General features: G+C 39.3%; 1 protein-coding gene across 3 annotated transcripts in view; it reads left to right on the top strand.

Annotated features, from left to right (window-relative positions):
• LOC143855511 (ABC transporter G family member 28-like) overlaps window positions 1-3,084 on the top strand; it is an 82,556-nt gene extending 79,472 nt beyond the window's left edge. For all 3 annotated transcript variants that reach the window (XM_077365656.1, XM_077365655.1, XM_077365654.1), the window contains one exon: window positions 2,666-3,084. In XM_077365656.1, coding sequence (XP_077221771.1) covers window positions 2,666-2,709 — 44 coding nt within the window. In that variant the 3' untranslated portion in view covers window positions 2,710-3,084. The remainder of the gene's footprint in view (window positions 1-2,665) is intronic.
• Window positions 3,085-19,337: the final 16,253 nt, after the last annotated feature.

The following is a 19,337-nucleotide window of genomic DNA, read 5'->3' as shown; positions in this document are numbered from 1 at the left end:
GGAAGAGGAAGAGGGACCAAAAGTCTCAATATATAGGCAATGAAGCTCCCATAATACTTTTATATTAAGAGAAATTTGTTTGGATTATTTGGGATAAAATTAGCAAGACCTTTAGTGCATATTTTTAGCCCCAAATCCTTCCCAAACTTAGGTGATTAGTTTCCAAAACAAAAGTTTGCTTTAATGCAAGGCCATTATCAAGATTAGAAGTTTTAAACATAGAAACTTCTAACATCACCAACCAAAAACCCAAGGCATCACACCTTTGCAAGGAGTAGACATCACATCCACAAAAGAGGAAAAACTTCAAATCTGTTTTCATTCATCATAACATAGCATAGCATTCTTTTTTTTTAAAAGTGCCCTAAGGCTTACAATATATAAGAAAGAAGAAGAGAACTAGAACTTTCTGAAACCTTAAATAAACCAATACTATTGGACCAAACTACCCTCTTACTTGCTTCCTACTTAAAATCCCGTACTACACATGTGGGACCTCTTTAAAACATACATAACTCAAAAGAACTTAAGCTATTTTGATGTAAAAAGACTCTTATACCCCTACTATAACATAAAGGACTTAAAAGACACCTAAAACACACTTAAAAATTAAAATATTGCCCTATGATGGTCCTCATCAAAGTGTGTTTAAGTTCAATTTCCATTACAATGGCTCCAGTATTTAATATTCTATATTGTTTGTGAATGCAAGCTGGAAAAAGTGTGCTTATAGAAAGTGTTTTGCATGCCTCCCTCCATCTCAACACAATACGGCACAGATGATCCATCTTAATATATGTGTCCATGAATATTGGGAATAGATCTAATAAGTAGTTTTATAAGGTTGTTGATAGACTGAGTTTTACAAATTTAGAATGGTTGACTTTTTTTACGAAAACTATTCTACTAAGTACTAACAGATTTGAAGGGTTATTGTTGTGCCCAATTCTCAGAATATTTGGTCATTAAAGGAAAACATAGCAATTCTCAGAATATTTGGTCATTAAAGGAATACATAGCTTGTTTTCAATACATAGAAATCGAAGCATGTTTCTAGAAAAGGAACTCTCTGTTACATATTGAGAAATTAATTTGGTATTACATAAAGGAAGGTTGAGAATTTAACTAAAAAATCAGGGACTGGGAAAGCATAACAAAGAATTTATATTAGCAAAGAACTGGAGAACTCTAGAAGATTAGAGCTCACATTTTCACAAGGTGCTACTTGACCAATGGCATGGTAATAAACAAGAAGCGAACACTTTTATATACCTCTGAGACTTAGATAAGTTTTTTACAAGCAAATCAATATAGGAGTTAAGCCATAGCTAACATTAACATAAAGAAACATAAAGATGAAATATAATGTTTAGATATAACAAGCAAACATAGAAACTGTTTTGAGTTTTATTTTTCAATAGAAAAAAGTGCATGCTGGTGTAGAAATTTTCTTTGTTGCCGCTATAGGAACAAGACATAGTTTTGAGTCTGAATAAAAGAAGGATGACTTTGAGTTTGCTCCTAATTTATTCAATGATCACAATAAAGTAGAGCTGTTCATGTACATATGCTGACCTTAAAATGTGCAGAAGAACCCTATAAATTGGTCTCAAAATTTCAAGAGAAATACACCATTGGAACTCAGGCAATCTGAGTAGCAGAACATTTATAAAGAATAGGAGCAGCAACCACCACAGAGAGAAAACTAAGTATAATATTGTCCAGCACACTATTCTGCACTATTACTTTGCAAGCTGTAGGTTGTGTTCGTATGCGAGGTTTTAAATGTCGGTTTCGGTTTCAATTTTAGTCACCACGGAAATGGAAACGTTTCGGTACCGATTGGAAATTCCAGTGGAATCCTGTAAAATTACGAAAATGTATGGAAATATAGGCAAATAAGATGAAACTTCAGGAAAAGCTAGAATAAGCACAAATACACACATAGAAATCATCACACAAGCAAGACAACCTCTAGAATGGTTTAACAACATAAAAAACCAGGTGACTTGCATTGTCGTGCATGTTTATAATTCAGTACATACCACATTTCACATGTAATTCATATAAATATTTATACATAATATATACACCACATTTCCTGGGCAATTTATATAAATATAATTATGTATCACATACTAATATAGTATACCAAGAGGGCGAGCCTTGGTGCAATGGTAAGGTTGCTCCATTGTGACCTGGTAGTCATGGGTTCGAGTCACGGAAACAACCTCTCAGCAAACCCGGGGTATGGCTGCGTACATCTAGCCCTCCCCAGACCCCACAATGACGGGAGCCTCGTGCACTGGGCCGCCCTTTTATACTAATATAGTATACTACTAATACACTTACGGCTAACGGTTTTGGTTTCGGTATGCATTTTGGAGGGGATGGAAACATAAACTTTTCTGTCGTTTCGTGCTGTTTCGGTGAAATTTTAAAACCATGTCTGTATGTACGCCTAAATTGTAATTTTAGTGTACATAAACACGAACTCCTACTTTGCATGAAATAATTTATATTAACTCATTCATATCTAAAATTCCCTCTTGGAGAATTCTCATAATAGGAAACTCTGTCAGAAAAGTGGATATTGCATGAAAAATATAGTTGATTAATCCACAACTAATCTTTTTCCGTGTATGTTACATTTGTTCTATGACAGGTACTCTGGTGTGTGGCTGGTTACTCGTTGCGGCTCACTTATGAGCAGTGATTATGATCTTCATGACTGGGGTCTTTGTTTATTCGTCCTCATTGCCTACGGTATAGTCTTCCGCATCATAGCCTTTTTCTGTATGGTGACCTTCCAAAAGAAGTGAGTCCAAATTATCTTTCTTTTCCTATAATTTTTGTGTACAAAAGGGAAAGTCAGTTCTGATAGGCTTGTATCATAGCAACTGTCTGTTTCATTGGAGGTTCCCGGGAAAATGTACAAGATTTCCCTTCTTTCAATGGGAAAAAGTAACTTGAGGCATTGCATGTAAGTCATATCACTACAGGAACAGCATTGAACTTCAATATTTGGTGGAAAATGGACATTTAAATGATTGCATTTCAATATCATACAGGATTGAGTTTCTGAACCTTTCTTAGATGAATATTTTGCAAGGTCAATCCCATTTCTTAGATGAATATTTTGCAAGGTATATTTTGCAAGGTCAATCCCATTGTTGGCTTCTTGCTATGATTTTTAAAGGATACTGATATTTGCACTACCATGTTTTAATAATTGCACAGACCCAACTTGTCTTTTCTTTTTTTAATTGGCTTTTGAGACCTTTTTGGGAACTGTAATAACCTTTGACAGCTGTTTAAATCATAAGATCCCTTGTTTGTTCTGAGATTATCTCCAAGGGTATCATGTCCCTAGTTGTTCTACCCTCTTCCTTAAATATAGCTCTAAGGATTGGGCAGTGGTCTTGTTCCTGATATTTTATCATCTTTCTTTATTAAATATTCTGGTACGGGTCCGCCTAACCCCAACTTACCCATCAAAAAATTATCATAAGAGACAAGATGAGTTTGTGCAATTATCAAAACATGTTAGTGCCAACATGAGTAGCCTTTTTAGAACTTCAATATATTTAGAGAAGTATATCATATATTGTGTACCCCAAAATTCAGTGTATACACTATTCGCCCATTTGATTTGATTAGAGATTGGTGATGGGCTCAACACCTGCCCAAGGACTAATTGAGTTGGTTCACTTGTTATTGGTGTCATGATAAAGTGTATACACTGAATATTTGGTATATGAGATGCTGTATTATTCATCTTTACAAAGCTTGGAGTGAATATCTATACCTAGCAGTGGTTTTGTATGTGCTTAATGTTAATCGAGGTGCCCTAAAATCGAATTTCGTCCAACACTTGAGGGTAGATTTGGAAGATATTATTGGTATTAATATCTTATTATTTAAATAATATAATATCTTGGTCTATATCTTTTTTGGGGGAATAAAAAGAAAGGAGTTTCTTAGAAAAAGAGAAAGAGAATAAAGCGGAGATCATTTAGGAAATTTTTTCAACCAACAAAAAGCAACCCACAATTTCCAAAGCTTGGACAAGCTTATAACGTCCAAGTTTTCTTTAAAAAGGAATCCCCACTTTATAGGCTTCCTATTTAGAAAAGGAAGAAAACTAGTTTTAGATAATATCTAAGTGAGATATTATAAGTTTTCAAAAGGCAAAGCTAATCGAAACACTAAATATATAAAAAGGGGTGGACGTTCGTTTTTTAGTAGAAGTATTGCTTTTGGAATACCTCCCATAAGTGAGAAACGTCCTCTCTCTCTCTCTCTCTCTCTCTCTCTCTCTCTCTCTCTCTCTCTCGCTACAATACGTCTAATTATTCACCATTAAAGCTCCATCTGCAATTGAGATAATCCCATTCATTAGATCTGATTTAGATCAGAATTGTAAATAGAACAAGAGTTATTCTATTCCTTTGTGTAAAGATCAAAGGATCCCATCGGATCAACTTGTGTTGTCTGCGGCAAAAAGTTTGTTCGTGGCGATTCGGGAAGTAGATCAAACAGACGATCTTCTTCGTGGTAATTTCTACAAAGGTATGTTTTTTATCTGTTTATTTTATCACCAAAATATAATCTAGTTCATAGAAACTCTAGGCTAAGGGCAAAATCGAAGAATAATTTTTATACTATCTGGTTTGATTCCGCTGCGCATAGTGATTTTGCCCGGGGGTTATACGACCCTTCTAACAAGTGGTATCAGAGCAAACTAGGGAATAGATTAGAGGCTAACGAACCAAAGATAGATCGTGCGGTTACCCGCTGTGAGCCCGGACGTTTATCCCTGCTATCCGAGGTTCCTAGTCTCTGTGTGATTTTAATAGACATAGAACTATTTTGAGAAAACAGCGGATCTGATTTGCTTGTTGGTTTTTTTCTGATGATCGCTTTACATGGTTGGATAGTATACTCGAATACGAATCAAACGCATTAAGAATCATCAAAATTCAACAGGTGGATTGGGAGATATGGTTTTTCAAAGTAGCATGTAATTTGTTGGAATTGCTGGAATTTTTGTGCAAAAATTGAAACGAGTTTTTGATCTTGACCCCAAACAAGTCTGAAAAACCTGTAACCCAGGGATGGTCAAACAATGTCTTGGAGAGTTTGTTGCATGATCAGAACCATGGTTTGATGGTTGGATAGTATACTCGAATACGAATCAAACGCATTAAGAATCATCAAAATTCAACAAGTGGATTGGGAGATATGGTTTTTCAAAGTCGCATGTAATTTGTTGGAATTGCTGGAATTTTTGTGCAAAAATTGAAACGGGTTTTTGATCTTGACCCCAAACAAGTCTGAAAAACCTGTAACCCAGGGATGGTCAAACAATGTCTAGGAGAGTTTGTAGCATGATCAGAACCATGGTTTGAAATTTTGGTTTCGGCATAAATTTCGGACCTAACCGAAACCGAAATTTTGGTACAAACCCTCGAAATGTCGTTTTTCTGGGCCAAATTTTTGGTAATTTTCGGCTGAAATTTTTTAAAGGAATTAAAAAATAATATTTTGTCCAAAATTTCTACCGAAATTATGTAAGTTTCGGCCATTTCGGATTTCGGTGTCGGTGTTGATTAAAATCCGAAGGATTTCGGTTGAAATTTCAAACCATGATCAGAACCATAATAAGTCTTTCGGATAATTGAATCCCACTCAAAATTATCCGAAAGGTCATGCTATCCGAATTGTGTCCTCGGTACAAGACAAAAAATTTCCAAACAAACAACCTTGTTTTTGCGCAAAATTTTTTATGGTGATTTTTTAGATCATATAAAAGTGTTTTATGACGATTCTAATGGAAATCAGAATGGTTGTGTATTAATTAAAAATTAGTCACCCCATTAAAAGTGCGAAATAATCGCTAAAGGTAAAATATTGGGCAGAAAGGGAGTTTGGACCTCAACTTGTGGCCTAAAAGCACGAGTTAATTTATGATTTTATGTGTTGATGTGCAAGTTATTTATCTTCTCATTCGTTGTTTGTCCCACATATTGTCCGCGATGCATTAATTTTAATTTTATTTAATTATTATTACTCCCTCTGGGCAGTTGCGTGGACAACTGGTTTCCCATGGAGATTTTATCATGATGTAAAGATTACCTAGGCTAGTGTAGGATACTAGGGTAGTTTCTTTCATGTTCAAATAAGCTCAATTGATGATCAGATCGTTGACTTGGAAGCTGACGGACGGATCGAATCAACCGTGGCATGGAAATGCTTCAGATAGTCTGGCGGATGATGGCAGTTTTTTATTCAACCAAGGACGGACATGCACGCTGATGTTGCTGATATATTTAGCATCATTTGATGAGGCATATATCTAAGATTTACCCCTTTGAATGATTCGCCTTCAGGTCAGCGAAATTCCCTAGTGTGAAAACACTTAGTTGCTCAAACTTCACCATTGGTTTGGTAATGTGGAGTTAGGGGTGGCCAACCGGTTCGGTTCTCGATTCTCGGTTCATTTTTTTCGGTTCTCGGTTCTCGGTTCCATGAACCGTAAGAACCGAACCAAACCGTACTACACAGTAGGACCGAACCGAACCGGACCGAACATAATCGGTTCGGTCCGGTTCGGTTCTTCGGTTCTAATGGGTAATTATTAATTATTAATTATAATTTATAAAAACTTTTAATTAAAGTTATAATATAAGTTACTTTCTTATTATAAGAATAGTATTAACTATTACTTATTAATATTATAAGTAATTTATATTATTAAGTATATGTATAATAGAAATATAAAAATATTATATATATATATATATATATATATATATATATATATATATATTCAAAGTTCGGTTCTTTGGTTCCGGAACCGAACCGAGAACATTAGACCCGGAACCGAACCGAAATTTTTCGGTTCTTCATCAGTGGAACCGAACCGGACCAAAAATATTTTTTTACAGTTCGGTTCTGGTTCGGTTCTTCGGTTCCGGTTCGGTTCTTCGGTTCTGGTTCGGTTCTGGCCACCCCTATGTGGAGTTGTGGGGATACCCTTATTGTAATAAGGTTAGTGGGAGTTCCCTACAACCCAAATACCAAATTGAGTCGCCTAAAGAGAGATTGAGAGAAACCGAACTGGTGCTCTAGGACTCGTCATAAGGCTCTTCCTCGCGACACCTATCATTAGTACCACCTTGACAAAATTGGGTATCTACAGATGCCCCTCTTTGGTAGATGGTGCAAGGCACCTGAATGCCAAAGTAAGGAGACAACAAAATTTTGTCACTAGGGACTAATTATAGGTTTGCAAGACTCACATCGGATCCTAAGGCGTGCAGCCCTCACCGAAGAATCTTGTTGTCAGGTCATTGAGTGGAAACATCTTGCCGACTGTTTTTTGGGTTTAGAAAATACTACCATTAGAACAAGTCTTGGGTGAACGTCGTTACTAACAGCCGGGAGGGTCATCGGAAGTCAGGTTGGGGAGGGACCTCGAGGGATGTTGTTTTGACATCCAGTACTGACACTGGTAAAGGGGGTGCCTGTGTGGCATCCGATGATTGGTACGATGGATCGTATGCGAGATTTGGTTTGAATAGAGCAGACGCATAATCGTCAATTGCTCTTAGATTTGGATGGGTTGATTTGATTGAATGTAGTATTGCGTACAAACAGATTTACTCGGGTTTCAAAGGTTACACCTGAACATTGACTTGTTTGTGAATGAACCAAAATGTTGGGAATTGGCCTGGCGAGCGAGTGAGTTAGGGCCAATGGAATCGACCAGGTGAGCGAGAGAGCCTATGTTGATAAAGGATTGGTCTGGCGAGCGAATGTGCCAGGGCCAATGGAATCGACTAGGCTAGCGAGTGAGCCTGGGTCAATCAGGGATTGGCCTGGCGAGCGAGTGTGCCAAGGCCAATGGAATCGACTAGGCTAGCGAGTGAGCCTAGGTCAATCAGGGATTGGCCTGGCGAGCGAGTGTGCCAGGGCCAATGGAATCGACTAGGCTAGCAAGTGAGCCTGGGTCGATCAGGGATTGGCCGGGAGAGCGAGTGTGCCAGGACCAATGGAATCAATTAGGCAAGCGAGTGAGCTTATGTTGATCAGGGATTGGCCTGGCGAGCGAGTGGGCTAGGGCCAATGGAATAGACCAGGCGAGTGAGTGAGCCTGGGTTGATCAGGGATTGGCTTGGCGTGCGAGTGTGCCAGAGCTAATAAAATCAACTACGCAAGCGAGTGAGCCTATGTCGATGAGGGCTTGGCCTGGCGAGCGAGTGGGCCAGGGCAAATGGAATAGACTAGGCAAGCGAGTGAGTCTGGGTCGATCAGGAATTGGTCTGGCGGGCGAGTGTGCCAGGGCCAATGGAATCGACCAGGCGAGCAAATGAGCCTGGGTCAATCAAGGATTGGCCTGGCGAGTAAGTGTGCGAGGGCCAATGGAATCAACCAGGCGAGCGAATGAGCCTAGGTCGATCTTTTCTCTTTTCTAAGTGCAATGGTTTCGAATGTGTGAATTTTCTACCTGCAAATGGGAATATTCATACACTAGTTTCAGAGCTTTTGCACGCAAGGAGGAAGAACCATACAGACATTTAAGAGTTCAAACAAGATTTTTCATGGAATTATCTTCTTTATTTACACGTCTGATTAACGTTTACAATTTGTACAAGAGACCCGTGCTAGCCTGATTTCAAAAGTTTTTTTTTACAATTTTCTCAAATTTTGACAGGACTTTGACAGAACCTGGACATGCGAGGAGCTGAGAGCGAGGTGTGCTCCTACGGTTGCTGACTGGGAAAACACCCCTGAACATATTGAGTTTGATCAGAGTTTAGATAAAGATCTAACCCGGTTCTTGAGATGACAAATGGACAGAGGTCCGACACTTTGATTATGACAAAGGTTTAGCTGGGTATATCCTCTCATGAGAGGATATATTCATTTGAACATAGCCCTAACGCTTTGACCACAAAAAAGGTAGTCGGAATAGGTTTGTCTTCAAAAGTGAAAACAACATGACCTGAGTATGGCTTGAATTGGGGTCATGATATTGATAAGAAAAGGGGCCTATCTTCTCAGAGGAAGATAGAGACAATTTGGACAGAGTGCTGCCACTGCTTTGACCATTACGGATGGTCGGAATAAGTCTAACCTTTCGAAAAGACTGACTTGGATTGAGCAGAGCTCGGGTACTGTGACCATAACAGTGGTCATGACAAGATTATCTTCGTACAAGAAGACAGGTTTGTTTGGGAAGAGCTCTGCCGCTTTTTTACCATAACAGAGGTCTATCTATTTGAGAGGATGGATTCAAAAAGGATTCGACCGAGATGGTCGGAACAAGTGTATTGATAGACTTATCTAGGCATAGCTTCGTCGTCTTGACAATAATGATGGTCAGAACAGGGCTAGACTCGATAAAGCAGTAGAGCGTGCTGAGGCTGAGACTAAGACGGTCTGGATAGGAAGATGATTGAGGGGTTAATATTTCAAAAAGAAATAATAACCTTTGAAAGATGGAACCAGAATGAAGGTCTTTTGCTTAAGCATGTTAAGCGCAAGATGAACATCCTTCCAGGGTACAATGGTTGCTTATCCAAGGAATATGATGATATGGGTTTGCAAAAACGACTCTGGACAAAACTAAAGGTTTGGAAACAACTCTAATTTTGGGTCAAATGAGCTGCGACCGTTTACGCATTGAGCTAGGGTAATGACATCCCTAGCAAGAATAGGCAACCTGGGGAAACCTTTCTAGATTCGCTCAACATGCCCGAGGTGGGCCAAAGGTTTAGTGTATTCCTATTCTGGGAGGACGCTCACATCTATCGAGAGTAACGAGTTTTGGCTTCGCCTAACTCTAAGCTCAGCATGCCCTATGCGGGCATGGTAACATCTACGTGCGTATGCTGGGCTTATGCATTGTGATAAAGGCTTGAAGGTCCCTCTCGCCAAAGTGATCAAACAACCCTTGCCAAGTGATCTCCAGCGCGGCGGGAAGTTTAATACATCATCGTTTTAATGCCACCACAAGGGCGACGTGCAAAGAGGTGGTGCTTTCACATCAAATGGAGGTGAGATCAGCGGCATCCGGGTGATGACATCCCAAATGTTACCCATCCGTTCCAAGTGCTAATCACTCTCGAGGGTAATAGGTATGCAAAATATGGTGTGTGCATGTGTTTGCATAAAAATAAATAGGTAAGCCTAGGTGCCTCCTGGGGCATTTTCGCACAATTGGCGACAATTTTGAGCATTGGCTCTTGCAATCCCTGCAGAACAAGTATATGGTACTGAAAAGTAAATCTAACACTTGTTTTATTTTGCACGTTTAGGAGCGTCCGCAAATTGCCGAATGCTTGCAACTTGCGGATACCCCCAAAGGCTACTGGACTTTAAGGATAACCCTAATAAAGGAGAAAAAAGTCAAGTTATTTGGTTGAATTCTTCGAAATGCCAAGTTAGGTTAATATAGAGTTATAACCTTTTTTATTTTGGAAACAAGTCTGCTGAAAGAGATTATCATGTTTTCTCAGAATCCCCAGCAAAGTCGCCAATCTGTGGGAGCCGATTTTTTCCCTCGCGCACAGGACAGCAGGGGATCACCACATCAGGTTTTCAGGGAGTGTTTATTTGATCTGTGTTTCTTACGGACTGGGGACCGAAATCCTAACTTCGCAAGAAAGATAAACTCAGATTCGCCACCTAGGTTAACGCCTAGGACCCGTGCCTGTTCTTCTAAGGAAAGGAGTAGTGGTACTCGAATTTTGTTGGAAGAACAATAACCAAATGGGTTCTTTTGCTCTGGGCCTAGAACCTTATATTTTGCTCTGTTTGTTTAAGGCATGGTCCTTACAGATATTTGGGTAAGGGTTATGGTTACAATCGGGGAAGGTGTTAGGCACCCCTCTTGCCCAGATGAATCCGGTCTCTTAACTTAGATTGACATTTTTCGAAGGATTTAACCAGGATAACTTATCTTTTTATCCTTTACTTAGATTATGCTTATTTCCAGGATGTAAATAAAGTGAATTTACAAAAAGATAAAAAATAAGCGGTAGTTATCCTGATTGAGATCGTATGTTGTTATATGAGTCCCGGAAGATATCGCAACTGATCACAATCAGGTTAACTGAAATCTAACAGAAAAGACAATGCGGAAAGAAAAAGAAAAGTAGAGGGGTTTATATCATAAGTTCTTAAGGCAATGTGAGACGGAGATCTTATGATGTCACCACCTCGTACCTTACTTTGTAAAGGAAATTACATAAAGCTGGTAAATAAATGTAAATTTACCAGAATCAGAAGAGAAATAGGCAGAGTAACTGCACTATTCTGAAAAGAGAAAGTTCCGAAGTTGCGGAGATTTCGACGGCGTAACGACACTGTGTTGACGAAGAGACTTCGGGTTTTGCCGAGATTTTGGCAGAACAACAACGCTATTTAGATAATAGGGCCTTGAGTTCTCCGAAGTTCGGCAGCGCAACGGCGCTGTATTGACGAAGAGGTTTAGGGCTTGTCGGAGAATCGGCGGCGTAACTACGCTATTCTGACAAAGGGGCTTCGGGTTTGCCGAGATTTCGGCAGAACAACGAGGCTATTATTGAAAAATAGCTCTTGGTTCTACGAAATTCGACAAACAACGGCTCTATTTGGAGGATGTCACTCCGAACCTTCTGAATTTAGGCAGAATGCCGATGCCCGGTGTGAGCTACCTAGAGTTTCTCTACTTTCTCTCTTCTAAAAGGCAAGTAAACTAGGGTTTTCTGGAAATTCAACATGGGTTCAATACAAATTCAAAAAGGGGAGAGAGGATGGGAAAATTCACCACACATCACCACCCTCTAACCCTTACCCCCCCCCCTCTATTTATCTTTGGTAATTTCACCCAAATTTCACTGGGGGCGAAATTGGGAGTCCAATTTCGCCCCAGCGAAAAATTGGATGATGTCATCCAGATGATGTCATCATTTTCGGGACTTGCGGGCTTTCGTCTCTTATGCTTTTTCGAAAAGCGTGATTTTTTCTTTTATCGCGGAATTTCGAGTGTCCGTAACTTCTTTGATTGAATTCCAAATCACACGCGGTGAGATCCATTGAATTCCTCGTTCTAGGGACTTTTCAATGAATCTAATATCGCTTGCTTTTGGAAAACGAAGTGTACTTTGGCTGAAAACGGAAGTTTTCGACCCAAAGTTAACTTCTCGATTGAAATTTCGTGTGAAAACGGGCTTACCGGCTTATGCCGTAAAAGGCGGATGTTGTGTAAAAACAGGATTTTTGTTGCCGCAAAGACAGGTGCTGTGTAAAAACAGGCTTTCCGGTTGTAAAAACGGCTTTCTGAAATCGTTTCTTTTCGAAAATACCCTAAAGAGAGATTGAGAGAAACCAAACTGGTGCTCTGGGACTTGTCATAAGGTTCTTCCTCGCAACACCTATCATTAGTACCACCTTGACAAAATTGGGTGTCTACAATGCTGTGTTTGTCCTCTGGATTTTGCTTCGTGATGAGGGTGGCGGTCTGTTGACCTTGACCGCTCTCTCTGATGCCTCCTTGCATGTTCAGACGTTATGGAGCGTACTGATCTTCTTGGTCGGTGCTCAGGTGTAGGGCAGCGGTGATCTCTTCGTGACAGTTCCTCAGCATGTGCATTGGAGGTTCTTCGGGATTGCTAAGGTCTGTTGTTAGGCCTTGCTTGGACAGCGAAGTTCTCGGCCAGGTTTGCCATTTGGTGAATCAAAGTGTTGAATTGTTCTGCTGTCGGGGTGGACAGTGGGGGAGGCTGAACTGGTGGTTGTTCAGATCGATCCTCTCTTGGTGGTGTGACGATCTGAGATGCTATTTCTTGTCTGGTGTTTCTGCTCCTAGGGTTAGACCGTGCCCCCCGAGCGGAACTAGTGTGTGCACCTCTCCGAGCTCCTGCCATTTTTGGACCCTTTGAGACTTTTTGCTCGGGTCCCACGAATGGCGCCAATCTGTTGCGGTCAAAATCTGTGAATGGCTGAGCTGGAGGTGAAGAGTGAGTGGACGGCCTTGCTTTTGACCTACACACATGAGGAAACGGTTAGAAGATCGACCTGGAGGGGTGTTCTCCAGGAAGGCCCTCCGATGCTTAAGTCAGTGGTAGCAACAGATAAGGAAAACTCAATGGAAATAGTAAGTTTTGGGAATCGTGTCCCTTACCTTTTGGAATTTTACCTCTATTTATAGTTGTTGAGTATGCAGGGGTTAACCTATAATTTCCTTTATGGTGAATTACCATGTTTCCCCTGAGCGAGTGGCAGTGAGCCGTAAATATTGCTTTTTGTAGGGGTCCTTTATTGGTTGCGGGGAAATTACCTTGAGGCTCTTTGACATGTGTAGCCTGTTAATTGGGCGGTTATTTTTACCCTCATCAGGTCTAACTTAACCAAACAAAGGGTATTGAAGCCCAAAGGATAAACATACTGCGATGCTTGTAGGCCAAAAAAAAAAATCGGATATTATGTGAGACATAACGGATTAGAAGAATCCGCTTGTTCAAAGTTTTGGATATGTTTCTGATACCCATTGGAGAAATTACAAATTTTTCTTGATTCACGAGGTTAAGGGGCCCGTGAATGAGAAGTACAAAGTGTGGTACCATCGTAGATCGAAAATCCAGATCCGATGGAAATATGTCATGAAATTAAATGAACTTAATTTTGGTAGTCTTGCTAATGTGTGCCTTTCCTTTTTCATTTAATGTAGATCAATAGATTCCTTCAACCCACTACCTAGGATCCTAGAAGATAATAAGTTAACCAGCCCTAATTACATTGACTGGAAAAGGAATTTGATGTTGTTTTTAACAACTGCGAAAGTTTACTGGGTTGTTACCACTGCTGAACCTGAAGAGTCTACTGTCGATGCCCCACATGCCGAAAGGGACAGGAGGCAGAAATGGATTGATGATCATGGCTAAGTGTTATATCCTTAGCTCCATATCAAATGTGCTGCAATAGTAACATGTTGGAATGGCTACAGCCGCGGAAATAATGCTTAATCTAAAATAATTATTTGGAGAGCAGAATCGTACAGCTAGACTGATTGCGATAAAGGGCCTTGTATCCACTAAGATGGTAGAGGGAACCCCGATCAGGGACCATATGTTAAAGCTTATGGGTTTTCTTAATGAACTCGACATCTTAGGGGCCATCATGGATGCAGAAACAAAGATAGACATTGTTCTTGCTTCCCTACCAAGGTCATTCAAAGAGTTTGTGATGACCTATCAAATGAACAAGTTGACGATGATGTTGACTGAGTTATTGAACCAACTCCAGTCAACTGAAGATCTGCAGAAAATAAATAAGAAAAGTGTTTTCTTAGCTGAGGATAATGTACTTTCAGTCTACAAACCGAAAGGTTGGGGTGGAGATTGGATATCTCCTCCTGTACACAACCGGCACCAGTCTTGCCGACATGCACGTGTCGTGGGGTGACTTATCTTAGCCACTTGGGAAGTGGACCCTAAGTAAGAAGAGTGGGAGCGACGATTGGGATCGCGCTCTGAATTGGATCTCATTGGAAAAGCCTATGGACAGGAGATAATAAGGCTATTCCACCAGATATGACCATTTACATGTCCTTTGATCTGAGGGATCTTATTGATCTGTGGGCCCGACCCGTTATCTTGGTCCATCTTACAATGGTTCTCTTAGGAATCATTTAAGGGTGGTACTGGAATCGTGGACAAACCTATGAGAGTAATAGTGATACCCGACAAGGAATTCTTTGCCTCATATAGATGAGGGTACCATCTACAGTTTTGGTCAGAGCAGCAGGCCTATAAAATACCTGGCCAGGTGGATTTGATAAATGTTTTATTAAATGATTTTACAAAAATATTTTGATTGGTTTTAGCAAATGCATTTGCAGGCCCTAAGCTGCTTGACTGAAAGGTATACCTAGAGTGGACCCAGGGGGTAGTATATGTCCAACCCCAGTAGGACCTAACTCAGTAGATGGAGAACAGAGAGAGGAGTTGCACGTATTGTATGTGATTATGGGTAAGATGATTTGACGGTCATCTTCAGGGTTAGGTCTTGATGGAGGCCACTGACTCAATGCGATCGTGGTTTTCGAACTATGGAAAAGGATTGAGTGAGGCCCACGATTGGGCTCTGCAGGATCGACCGTTGGATCCCTACAACGATCCCACTCACAACTCAAATGACCGATTGTATCTATTAGATATGGTCCCGCATTTATTTGATTGCACAAACAAACTTGTTTCATTGCATTTGATGCAAAGGGAATGGATATCATAGTGTATGTACACTATGGGATAGATTGGGAATACCAAATTGGTTAAGTATTAACCAAAGGGGTATTATAAGATGGAGATTCATTCTCATTGGATGAGAATCATTTATTTAATTGGCAGAATTAAATAAATATTTGAATTTAACCCTATTGGACAAAAATTTCATATTGAGGGCAAGTGGAAGATTGTTAGTCGATGTGCCCTAAAATGAAATTTCGTCCAACACTTGAGGGTAGATTTGGAAGATGTTATTGTTATTAATATCTTATTATTTAAATAATATAATATCTTGGTCCATATCTTTTTTTTTGGGAATAAAAGAAAGAAGTTTCCTAGAAAGAGGGAGAGAATAAAAGAGAATAAAGTGGAAATCTTTTTGGAACCAACAAAAAGCAACCCACAATTTTCAAAGTTTGGGCAAGCTATAACGTCCAAGTTTTCTTTAAAAAGAAATCCCCACTTTATAGGCTTTCTATTTGAAAAAGGAAGAAAACTAGTTTTAGAAAATATCTAAGTGAGATATTATAGGTTTTCAAAAGGCAAAGCAAACACAAACACTAAATATAAAAAAAAAGGTGGACGTTCGTTTTTTAGAAGTATTGCTTCTGGTATACCTCTCATAAGTGAGAAACATCCTCTCTCTCTCTCTCTCTCTCTCTCTCTCTCTCTCTCTCTCTCTTACTTCTAATTCTTCACCATTAAAGCTCCATCTACAATTGAGATAATCCCATCCAATAGATCTGATTTAGATCAGATCCGTAAATAGAACAAGAGTTGTTCTATTCCTTTGTGTAAAGACCAAAGGATCCCATCGGATCAACTTATGGTGTCTGCAGCAAAAAGTTCGTTTGTGGCGATTCGGGGAGTAAATCAAGCAGGCGATCTTCTTCGTGGCAATTTCTACAAAGGTATGTTTTTTATTTGTTTATTTTATTACCAAAATATAATCTAGTTCCTAGAAATTCTAGGCTAAGGACAAAATCGAAGAATAATTTTATACCATGCGATTTGATTCCGCTGCGCATAGCGATTTTGCCCGGGGGTTATACGACCCTTCTAACACTCCACGGGACGTAGACCACCGAGTGGTTGGTTTTTCCATACAACAAGGATCTGCTTGTTTGCACAATTTCTGGGGTTTACTCGATGTTTAGGTTGGTTTTGGGGTGCCACATCATTTACTAGTATTTGGTTGCATTTTTTTATTCAAACTACTAGGAGACTACTTGCCTTGTCTCTCCCTTGTTTGCCCATGTGGTTATTTTCCCCCCTTCTTCGAGATATTAAACTAGAATTGTAGGTGATCTTGGATGGATTAATAGTGAATGAGAAGAACAACAAGAGCCTTTGAGAAAAGGCACATATAAGAGTATTCTTATAGTAATGCCACCATCAATAAGAAGACGATTTAGAGATTCAACTTTGTTAGAGATTTTACAAAATGATATTGAGAAAATCAAGTGAGTTTTCACAAGTTTTATTTAAATTATAAAAATAATTTTAAGACAGGGTCGGTCGACCGGGGTATACCGGGCGACCGCGGATAGATTACTGGAATCTTAATTAATTTCGAGGGAGGTGTCGGAGGTCAACCGCGGTTCTTTGGATCGTGAAAAATAAAATGAACAGGCGCATGCCGGCAGGCGAATTTTGGCTCGATCTCACATAATTAATAGTTACAACCCCATTGGTTAGTAACTCTCTTATAGTACTATGTCTAAGTTCTATATGTCTGGACTTACCATTATAAACATGATTATATGCCCTAGATAGTGTGGCCTGACTATCACAATGGACATAAATCGATGGCATTGGTTTAGGCCATAACGGAATTTCCAATAATGAATTCCTAAGCCATTCTGCCTCTTTACAACATGCAGCCAAAGCTATAAACTCTGCCTCCATAGTAGAAGTAGTAATGCATGTTTGCTTTTTAGAAACCCAGGAGATAGCTCCTCCACCAAGAGTGAAAATCCACCCACTGGTTGATGTATGGTCTACACGTTCAGTTATCCAACTGGCATCAGTGTATCCTTCTATCATTCTTGGATACCCACTATAGCATAAACCATGATCCGTAGTCCTCTTCAAGTATTTAAATACTCTATATATTGCATTCCAATGTGCAAAACCTGGACTACTGGTAAATCTACTAAGTTTACCTACTGCAAATGCTATGTCTAGTCATGTACATGTCATAGCATACATGAGACTACCAATAGCACTAGCATACTCTAGTTGGAAAATAATCCTACCATTATTAGGATATAGCCTCCCACTACGATCAATAGGTGATGAAACAGGTGAACACTCAAAATGATTAAACCTTTTGAGCACATTTTCTATGTAGTGAGATTGAGTTAGAATCAAACCATTGTTATTTCTTATGATTCTTATTCCCAAGATTACATTTGCTGCACCCATGTCTTTCATATCAAAGGTTTGAGACAAAAATGATTTAGTATTTTGAATATATTCAATATTTGTACTAAATATTAACATGTCATCAACATATAGACATATTATAACACCTATATTACCGTCAAACTTACTATAGATACATTTATCTGACTCATGTATTCTATAGCCATTTGACACTAAAACTTTATCAAATCTTTCATGACATTGCTTAGGAGCTTGCTTTAGGCCATACAAAGATTTGATTAGTTTACAAACCTAATGCTCTTGTCCTGATAATATGAAACCTTCAGGTTGTTCCATGTATATTTCTTCATCCAATTCACCATTCAAGAATGTAGTTTTAACATCCATTTGGTGAATATGAAGTTTGTATATGGAAGCAAGAGCTATCAAGACTCTAATGGTTGTAATCCTAGCAACCGGTGCATAAGTGTCAAAGTAGTCAATACCAGGTTTTTGTTTATACCCTTTGGCAACTAATCTTGCCTTAAACTTCTCTATTGATCCATCTACTCATCTTCTTTTTGAAGATCCATTTACAACCTATTGGTTTTGACCCAGGAGGTAGGTCAACTAAAATCCAAGTCTTATTTCCCATGATTGAATTTATTTTGTCATTAATTGCTTCCTTCCAAAAAGCAGCATCTTGCGATTTTATGGCTTCTTCATAGGTTTTATGATCACTTTCTATATTTAGGTCTAACATGATCGAAGTTTTGAGTTTTTCTCTTGTTCCTTCTACTAGAAAGGTAACAAAGTCAGGACCAAAACTTTTTTCTTTTCGATCTCTTTTACTTCTTCTTATTTCACTAGTTTCACTTGCTTCTCTTTGAAGTTCTAGAGGGGGTGCCATGGAAGTACTAGACTCAACTTCCTTTGGAATAGAAGTAAATCTATTTTCATAGAAAATATCATCTCTTGACTCAACTATAGTGTTTACATCAAGATAGTTATTGGGTTCTATCACTAGAAACCTATAGGCCTTACTGTGAATGGCATATCCTGAAAAGACACATTCAATACCTTTCTCTCCTAACTTTCTTAACTTAGGCTTAGGGACTTTAACTATAGCCCTACAACCCCAAACTTTATGGTAATTTAAGTTTGGTTTTCTTTTCTTCCAAAACACATAAGGTGTTATATTATATTTCTTATTTGGAACTCTATTCAAGATGTGGCAAGCCGTAAGCAAAGCTTCTTCCCAAAAACTTTTGTTTAGACCAGAGTTTACAAGCATTGCATTTATCATTTCTGTTAAAGTCATATTCTTTCTTTCAGCCACTCCATTTTGTTGAGTATAAGGGGCAGTAGTTTCATGAATAATGCCTTCCGATTCACAAAAATCAGGAAAGTAATATTCACCACCCCTATCGGATCTTAAGCATTTAATCTTTGATCCACATTGGTTTTCTACTTCATTTTTATACACTTTAAACTTTTCTAAAACTTTATTTTTGTGACTAGGGGTGTAAACGAGCCGAGCCGAGCCGAGCTTTGCCAGGCTCGGCTCGGCTCGTTAAGGTCAAAGGTTAGGCTCGGGCTCGGCTCGGGCTCGAACTAGGCTCGGCTCGGCTCGGCTCGGTCAGGCTCGGCTTGGCTCGCGAGCCTTATCGAGCTTGGCTGGTTGCGTTATATTAA

This window comes from Tasmannia lanceolata, unplaced genomic scaffold (genome assembly GCF_043159265.1).
Source record: "Tasmannia lanceolata isolate RefF3 unplaced genomic scaffold, GAP_Taslan_0.1 ptg000021l, whole genome shotgun sequence".
Taxonomy (NCBI): Eukaryota; Viridiplantae; Streptophyta; class Magnoliopsida; order Canellales; family Winteraceae; genus Tasmannia; species Tasmannia lanceolata.
This window is presented reverse-complemented; position numbering and strand designations above follow the sequence as displayed.